Source organism: Eutrema salsugineum, unplaced genomic scaffold (assembly GCF_000478725.1).
Source record: "Eutrema salsugineum unplaced genomic scaffold, Eutsalg1_0 scaffold_3, whole genome shotgun sequence".
Classification (NCBI taxonomy): domain Eukaryota; kingdom Viridiplantae; phylum Streptophyta; class Magnoliopsida; order Brassicales; family Brassicaceae; genus Eutrema; species Eutrema salsugineum.
In genome coordinates, this window is record NW_006256756.1 from 17,456,851 (window position 1) to 17,466,723 (window position 9,873).

Consider the following 9,873-nt stretch of genomic DNA (forward strand, 5'->3'; position numbering starts at 1 on the left):
TTTAAAATGTCTTTATATTTTCAATTATTTGATTATTTTAAAAATTCATTAATTAAATTAAAATCGAATTTAATTAATTAATTTATAAATCGACGTAAATTCGTCGTAACTTTACGTCGAACTAACGTCAAATTATTTACGACGAATTTATGTCGAATACGTTTACGTCGAATCTACGTCGAAAATTTACGACGAATTAGTAACGATAAATAAAAAATTAATTTCCCTTAATTAAAATTGGTCGTTTCCTAATCGTTGTTTAATCGACGTAATTTTACATCGATTTTACGTCGTTGTCATGATGGACTCATTTCGTTGGAAAATTTCGTTGTACTTTCGTTGTACTTACGTCGACATTACGACGAATAATTCCCGACGATATTACGACGATTTTCTTTGGTTGGTAAATTTACGACGATTTTACGACGATTTCTATTTTACGACGATTGTTTTACGACGATTTTTCATTCGTCGCTAATTCGACGTAAATGCCCTTTTACGTCGATATGTGCCGACGTAAACCCCGATCTTTCTTGTAGTGTGTGACCATCGAAACCAACTTGATCAAGCTGAGGAAAGATCAGGATTCAACAATGAGGTCAAAGGCCGATGCAATGAGAAAGAAGTTTGAGAAGTACTGGGATGGGCCAGAGATCAATAGGCTTCTAATCATTGCGAGTATCTTAGATCCAAGCAACAAAATGAGGTTTGCTACTCTTTGCTTTGATAGGATTTATGGGAAAGATTGTCCTGAATCAAGGGAGTTGGTGGATTCTGTGACTACGGTTATGAAGAAATTATTTGAGGAGTATAGCAACAAGTTATCTGGAGGTGAGACATCATCTAAATCCGCAGGAAATGAGTCTCAGAGTGGTACTTCGACTCAAGATCATGCTACAGGTAATGTCTTTGACAAAATGGATTTAGACTTTGAAAGTGGATATGAGAGAATGGATTTTGTCTACAAAGAGATGATAGATGAGTTAGGAACTGAAGATTCAGGTACGGAGTTGGATATATACTTGAAGGAGAAATGTGAAACTCCAAAAAAAAACATATTCGGTACAGATTATGATGTTTTGGGATGGTGGAAGTTGAACAGCTGCAAATTTCCGGTTTTATCCGAGATGGCAAGGGATGTGCTTGCAATGCAGGTGTCCTCTGTTACTTCAGAGTCTGCTTTTAGCACAAATGATCGAATCTTACACCCATTTCGAAGTTGTTTAACCCATTACATGATTGAAGTGCTAATGTGCACTGAGCAATGGCTGAAGTGTGAGATTCGTCTAAGTGATAGAGGTGTGATCACTAAAGAAGAGCTGCTTGCTGATATTGAGTTGCAGGATAAACTTCAAAGACGTATGTTTCTTCTCTTTAAAATCTCATCCGAAAAGTTTAATGTTTTTAATGTTATCCATCTTTTTTCACTTCTCAGAAATGGATAACTTAAAGTCTCCAGACTTGTTTGAACCTGAAGATGAAGACTGACGTGATAAAGTAATGTTATGCTTAACTGAAGTTTGGTAATAATCGGTTTTTGAATGGTTTAGTGATGAGGCTGAATTGGTTATGATGGTAATGTTATGTTTGCTTGTTTTTGTTTTACGATGAGGCTATACTGATTTAGTGATGAGTTTTGGAAGAACGTTTTGGTCTTTGTCATTGTTGTTTACTTGTTTTCCTTTGATCATTGTTGTATACAGGCAAGATAAGAAGATTGGAGTTGGAGATAGAGATAGCAACTTTGTAAGGAAGGCTGGATGAGATAGTTTTTAGGATTCAGCAATTAATGTTTTTCAATCTTCTATGTCTTTTGTCATTAGTTTTTTTGGATTTATGGTTGGAACTGATATGGAAGTTCAACTTGGAGAACATGTATTCTCGATATTGTGCACAACTTTGTCATAACTTCTTTTTATTTTGCACGCTTTGTTCAAATGGATATTTGGATTTTGTTGGTTTATTTCGGGTTTTTCGTGTTTGATTAGTTTTTTCGGGTTATTCGGGTTTATAAACAACCGAAATTCAATTTGAACTCATTTTCATTGATTTTATTTGGTTATTCGGGTACAAAATTACCCGAAATCGTATATTCGGATATACCTCGGGTTTATACAAAAAAAAAAGAAAACTGAACCGAAACCGTAAATTATCGACCCGAACCAAACCGAAATTTATTCGGTTCTTATTCGGTTATTAAACAATCATTGTTCTGATACCCGAAACCCGAGGAACCGACCCGAACCCGAACCGCCGACCCGAATGCCCAGGACTACAAGATACCTTGGACCGTATAAAATCTTAGAAAGGATTGGAAATGTGGCTTAACGCTTGGACCTACGTGAAGAATTAAAACCTCTGCCATACAGAGTTAACACAGTGAAAGTCGATAATAACCTCTGCAGCATCAGTTTAAAATTTGTTCGAGTGAGGGTTTTGCGGAGTCATTTGCCAGCAACTCAGATCGATCTAGGTGACGATCTTTATACCTCTTAAAAGATTATCGCTGCAAGGAATCCATAGAAGTTTGCAGATCATAAGTTACGTTTTTTTACGTGAGTTGAAAGTTGGCGAAAAATCATTTGTTTCTACAAACCTGTTTTTTCCAGTTTTGCAGTGCCAACTTGATAGGAGATTTTCCGTCGATCCAGAAGAACCCAGATCGCGATCCACATACCGATCTGTAGATCTCAGATCCTTCTTTCCAGATCAACATTCCGATCTATATTCCGGGGTAAATTATGAAAGTTATCACTGTATCTTCTCGGCCAAGAAACAGCCTGGATCTATGAATCTGAAACCTTAGTTTTTGTGTTGTGTGTATCACATGGCTTGGATACCAACTTCTTTTCTTCAGACTTGACTTTGTGGTGTATTTAAGGTGAGGACTAGTTAGTAGATTCATTTGATGCATTAGTTGGTCTAGTGATAAGTGTATGCATGGTATAGATATTGGATTTGAATGATAATTGATGATTGTTAATTGATGATTGATGAATGATACTAGGGCTTAGAGAAAAATGTTGAGTTGCTTGGTTGATAGATTGTTAGTACTTGTTGTTGTAATGCTGTGAACATGATTGTTTACAGTTTTGTTTGACGGCCTATAGTGAAGGACTGAATATTGTGAAGCTGTAGTGATCGAGAAATGGCTGACGAGCCATAGTCAAGCCCTGTTGAGGGTGGTGGCACTGGTAACTTGTCAAGTCCAGGATGGATGGTGGCAGAGAATGAGTATCATTGACGGAAGTTTGTTGAGAATGTGTTATAGAATCTCTAGGTTGATTGCTATGATTGAGTGATTATCTATCCGATTAGAAAATATTAGAATTATATTATATAATAAAATTAGTTATTATATTATAGGTTGAATGTTGTGTGGGTTCAATGTCTATATTATGAATACTTGTATTACTACATCATATAATGTGGCGGTTGGTGCGGTGTTGCTTATTTTATTTAATTATTTTTAATAACGATTTAAATATTTTTTTTTTGTTTTTCTTCAAATACTATTTAAAATTTGATTTATTGTTAAGACATTTCGAATTCTCAGTTTCTTTATTTTAATAAAAAAATTAGACAGTAAATGAATATTGAAAGAGTTCGTTATTCTTCTAAAAAAACCGTTAAATGAATGTAAATTAAGTAAGAGTTAGGCATGACAGATCCTCAAAAGGACATATATCCGTGGATCCTTTGGTATATTTGGAAAGCCAGAAACGATAAGATCTTCAACGGGAAAGAAATTTCCTCGGAAGATACCTTATACATGCTAAAGTGGAAGCGGAAAGTTGGAGAATCGCGAACCGACCAGAAGAAGACGACGTAGAATTAGAGAGTTGTGGTCCCCAACCTCCTCCGAGATACCTAAGCGAGAACCGGCGTACCCCCTTATGCCGTATTGATGCCTCCTGGATCAATCACGGATTGGTGAGTGGACTCGGTTGGAGTTTTCTGGATGACACCTAAAATGAGACTTTTGGAGTCCAGGAATGTCGAAGAAGCCTTTTCGCTCTTCACGCCGAGATGGATTGTCTCCTTTGGCTATGTCTAGTTTGAGAGAAAGAGAGATATCTTTGGTACACTTTCAAACCGACTGTTTGGATCTTGTTAGCATGGTTGGTTCACCATCAGATTGGTCGTCCTTTCAAACTGAGTTGGAATCCTTTCGTATCCTCCGGGAGAGTTACTTGGACTTCACCTTATCGCATATCCCCAGAGATCAAAATGTCCGGGTGGATAGTCTTGCAAAAGGAGCCCGTGTCAGAGGTTTTGTTTTTTCCCAAACCATTCATATCGAGCTAGTCGATGATGGTTCCCGGATCATCGCCCCGACTGGCCATATATGATGTAATAGTTGGGTAGCGGAAAAAAAAAAGAATGTAAATTAAGTTAGGTTTAATTTGTAAGTTAGGGTTTCTCAACCATATATTCTGATCCATCATTTCTTGCAAAGTTTCTTCTATTAAGTAAATCAGGAGCATAAAATCGCTGGTATATTATTTTACTTGTGATAGACGTTACTTCGTCAACAATCAATTTTATTAGATTCATTAACAACTATACTTTTTCTTTCCACAAATTTCACCAACTATATAAATTAATCTAATTTCAAAATTATATTGCCTTCATTGACCCGCCGACACGCCTAGTCACACTACACTACAAAGGAACACACTATGATACTCTAAAAAGCCTGCTCACAGAAAAGGAGAAAATAAAAAATTGGAAAGCACAATAAACACTAAAAAACTACCTGTTTTACGAAATTCGCAATCATCTCTTCTATTTCAGAAACATTCGTTTCAGCTGCAAAAATGAAGAATCCTTTGCTTTTGGCTCTTCTCATTGTTGGGGCCATCGCATTATCAGATACAAGCAGCAGCGGGGAAGAGAGACTCACTTTCTTAGACCAAAGGCTTGCAGTGGTGTACCCAGTGATCCAGAGATTCAAGTCACTCATCACTCTTGATCCTTTTAAGGTAACACAGACATGGTTTGGTTCAGACATCTGCAGTTACCGAGGTTTCCACTGTGACAATCCTCCGGACAACAAAACCGCAGTCACTGTCGCTTCCATCGATTTCAATGACTTCCAGCTCTCTGCTCCCTCGATCGAAGGTTTTATCGACCAGTTCCCCGATTTGGCTCTCTTTCATGTAAACTCGAACAACTTTGGAGGTACTGTCCCTTCCAAGATCGTCAATCTCAAGTATCTCTACGAACTCGACATCAGCAACAATAAATTTACCGGTCCGTTTCCGACCGCCGTAGTTGGTATGCCCGGTTTGACATTTCTTGACATCCGGTTCAACTCTTTCTCCGGTTCAGTCCCACCGCAAATCTTCGGTCAAAACCTCGAGGTTCTCTTCATCAATGATAACACCTTCACTGCGAGCCTCCCGGAGATACCTGGAGATAGTCATATTCTTTTCTTAACTTTAGCGGACAACAAGTTCAACGGTCCTCTCCCGATAAGCATCCTAAGATCGATGTCAACGTTAACCGAAGTACTCTTCTTGAATAACGATTTTACGGGTTGTATCCCTTACGAGATTGGATTCCTTAAGGGAGCATCAGTGATTGATATCAGTGGAAATAAGCTCACGGGTCTTTTGCCGCTTTCTCTTATGTGTCTAGAGAAAGTAGAGCAGCTCAACTTTGCAGGGAATCTCTTGTTCGGGGCCATCCCCGAGGCAGTGTGCATGCTGCTCTGGGACAATATTGTCAACTTATCGTTGTCTGATAACTATTTCACACACGTGGGACCTTGGTGTAAGGGTTTGTTTGAAAGAGGTGTTCTTGACGTTACTAACAATTGCATTCCATTCTTCCCAGGACAAAGATCGATTGATGAATGTGCGGAGTTCTTTGTCAAACCTAAGTACTACTGTCCTCACCCGTGGTTCCATAGGTTTCTCCCTTGTCGATATTCTCATATATCTTCTTCCCCTTCTGGTGATTTTATGCCCATGGTGGCTCCCTCACCTTGATGTTCAACATCATATATCAGCGTATTTTATCGCTTTTATTGTAATGAAAAATAATCTACTAATGTCTCGGCCAACAAGATCATGGTAAGAGAAAGGCGATAGTGGTTGTCGTGTTGGAAAAACATGTATAAAGTTGTTTTTGTTAGCTAGTATTCTATTTCAATGGCCATGAATGGGCTCATAAATAGAGTAATGACTCGTGATAGACAGAAGTCCATATTTATGAGGTACGAGCAACGCCATTGCGATTTCCTGTTTAATGTGATAAATTCATGAGAATAAATGCACAAAATGTACTGTGAGAGAATTGAATAAAAACATTTATACGAATAAAGCTATAAAAAAACAAAATACATACATTTATTACTTCACTTAGTCAAACAAAAATAAAATACAAATGCATATAACAGGTTTATTAATAACTATAATAATGTTTTATCATCAAATTTTAATTGCGGTTAGTAATCTCCATCATTTTTGTTTCAGTTTCGGACCTTCGGTCGATCGCTTGATTTCTCAACATTATGTAAAGCACGTTTCTACCATACTCTTCTCTTCAGATCAGTTGAGTTTCTTAAAACATTTCCTATGATTTCATTTCGGTCGGTTACAAATAATATGTATACAGTTAATTTGTTACCTGTGCACGGCAAGGATAGCGACTACGAATAATTTAGAAAGTTTCAACAAAGCGGTACTAAAAAACATAATTAGTTTGATAAGACACAGTGTACAATCTTAATGATGCATTTTTAATATATTGAGTGCTAATGTAAGTGGTCCTACTCAAGGACCATCATATAAATCATGTGGAGTGGGCAGCAATCCTCCACGTCTATTGCATTTGATGGGTTATATGTACCAAAAAGATAAAGAGAGATGACCGAAGGTGACCCATTCCTACCAAACCCATTGACATTTTTTATCGAATAATCTATTAATAATTCTAAAAGGAATATACTTAAAAACAAGGACAACCTGTAGAAATGACCTAAGAATTATGGTTAAACATAAAACTAATTTAATTTTTCTACCCTTTCTAAATTTGTCATTTTCTATCTATTTTATCATTGACATTCACAATATTCACAAAAATGCCATTATATATTTAATATTTCATTTTTTAATAATAACACAAAGTCAAAAATACTCCTAATAATTACTTAATTACAAATTCAAGGTTGTATGTCATTCGCAGACTTCAAGTGAATTATACTCTAAGATTGCAGACTTTGCCTGAAGTTTACTACAAAAGTTAAAATTTTGGTCAAATGCAAAACTAACCATTTTCATATGTTTTTTTCTGTATACTTCTTCCGCAGACTTCTAATGGAGTATGCTCTGCAAATCTTCAAGAGTTTTCTGTGTGGTATAATTATTTTAAAATTCACTTATTGAAAATTTATAATGATTTTTTTAAGGTTTTTAGGTTTTGGCATGTGTGATAGCTACTGTCTTAACTGCTTAATAAGTTTGATTTATGCTTTTATCGATATTTATGTATGAATCAATTTTCTTGATTTAATAACTATTTAGCTTGAAAGAAAAGACTTCGAAGTCTTCAAATGAAGTCTCCTATAGAGAAAATTTGTTACTTATGTGTTTGTCATAATGTGGTTTGTAATTATATTTGATAACATAGTTTCTTTGTAATTTTTTACAGAGAATGATTTCAACTACCTGTTTTTTATGGATAATAAAAAATGGAAGAGAACTTGTGGTATTTTGTCGTGGATAGTGGCAAACGAGGAAAAATATTCTGTTTGAGTGATGATTGTACTTTTGGGAAACTTATTGAAATGGTACAAGAGGATTATAGTCTAGACAAGAAGACTGAGTTGGTGGAGTTAACTTACTCATTACTGAATCAAAAGAAGTCTACTATAATCAAAAGAAGTCTACTAAAATAAAATAACAAAACTACTAAAATCCACATGAAGTCTACTTAAATCCATAAGAAGTCTACTATAAATCCATAAGAAGTCTACTAAAATCAAAATGTAGTCTATCTAATCATTAAGAATTCTACGGAAATCAAAATGTAGTCTACTCTAATCATTAAGAAGTCTACAAAACCCAAAAAGAAGTCTACTAAATACATAAGAAGTCTACTAAAACTATTTTTATTACATGTTATGTATTGTGTTACTCTGAACCATGATTCTGGTGTATGTATTAAATAACTTGATTATGACTATAACAAGAAAAACAACAAAACATTCTATATAAAATAGCATCACACTTGATAAAGATACAAAACAAAACAAAACCAAGTGGTGGTAGTGGGCTGGTTCCCTTCCTTTGTGAGAGTTGCCATGTTGGTCTAGGCCAGGGATCGATTCCTCACGAAGAGGAATTGCAACATATAATTCATTTGGCCACCGGAGCATTCACATGGTCTCTTCGGATCCCAAGACTTGTCGGTGTTGGGGGGATGATGCGCTGGTCTACAGTCAGGATTAAAAATCCGAAGCTGCGCCACCGGCGGTTCCTTAATTCAGCCGGATCACCTAAATTATCAAAAAAAATCGATTATCATTATAATAGATGACCACTATACTTGATGATTATTACAACTGATGACCAGTACACTTACTGATCATACACAACAAGTTCATAATCAAATGCATGACTCAAAAAAGTTCATGACCATTACATTTAAAGAAGTATGAAAGAAATTTAGAAGTCTACATAAGAAGTCTACAACATTGGTCTGAAATTGTAAAGAAGTCTGCAAAAAAGTGAAATAAAAAAAAAACACAGGAAACCTAAACCCTAAATGAGAAAACAACTCTCCGAAGAAGAAGTAACAGGCACCAACAAGAGAAATCCGGCAGCAATAAGAAGTAACCGGCAGCAGCAACAGATCTGAAAATAAAATAAAAAACCTAATTTTGAGGAAGCACGTTCCCGGCAAGGAAGGAGGAAGAATAAAGGAGTGCTTAGTGTTTCCCTGAAGTAGGCTACAAGAAAGCGGAAGTGAGGGAGAGTCAACCAGCAACAGCAGGAGCTCTGAAGAAAAGAAAAAAACAAATATTGAGAAAGCAAGTCACCGAAAAGAAGAGGAAGAGGGAGGAAGGAGGAAGGAGGACTTACTATTTTGCAGAGGCAAGCAGCAGCAAATTAGGCGGCGAGCAAGAGGCAATCAATGGTGGCAATGAAGAGAGTGCCGCTAGGGTTTTTTTGTTTTGTTTTTGATTTACCAAACAACAATGACTTTCAATGTAGAATCTCTTTTTACATGTGAATTATTCTCGGTTAGGGTAATTATTCTCGGTTCAATTTCAATTTACATCTCCATTAGGGTATTTCTTCTCGGTTTAGCAGACTTAATGATGTAAGAACCATGGGGTTCTCACGAGATATAAGTGGATGGTGAGGTAAAGCAGGCGGTCGCCCTCTCTTTGGCTCGGTGGATGGTCAGAGGATGGAGATCTGACACACAGGCGGTCGCCCTCTTGTGTGGGATCAAGGAATGGTGTGTTGGCGGAGTGAATACACGACACAGAGGGGAGGTTACTCTCTCATACAGTGCAGGAGCGCACGCTTACTTGAACCACACAAGCAAACAATGAACAAAGATGAGAAATCACTTCTCTGAAACTTAGAAAAAGTTCGCTTTATATTGATATGAGAAAAAGGTTGCGGACTAGAAAGCTGCGTGTGGGATTTATAAACAGTCCGTCAGCTTGAACCTTCTAGGGTTCGACTCAAAGAAAAATGGAAAGACTCAAAACAACAGGACGTTTGAAACAAAACTACAAGAACTATTCCTAGACGCCTAAAACATAAACTCATCGTTTCATTAAACTCAAATATGGAAAGTTTGCAACAGACTCTTGAAACTAAAATATTGATGTCGTTTTGATGTAGTACT

The 9,873-nt window shown here is 36.6% G+C and overlaps 1 protein-coding gene across 1 annotated transcript; it reads left to right on the forward strand.

Moving 5' to 3' along the window:
• Positions 1 to 4,764: 4,764 nt before the first annotated feature.
• Positions 4,765 to 6,206, forward strand: LOC18014866 (uncharacterized protein At4g06744). The gene has a single exon (XM_006397297.2). The coding sequence runs from the start codon at positions 4,821 to 4,823 to the stop codon at positions 5,994 to 5,996; it is 1,176 nt and encodes a 391-aa protein (XP_006397360.1). The 5' UTR covers positions 4,765 to 4,820; the 3' UTR covers positions 5,997 to 6,206.
• Positions 6,207 to 9,873: the final 3,667 nt, after the last annotated feature.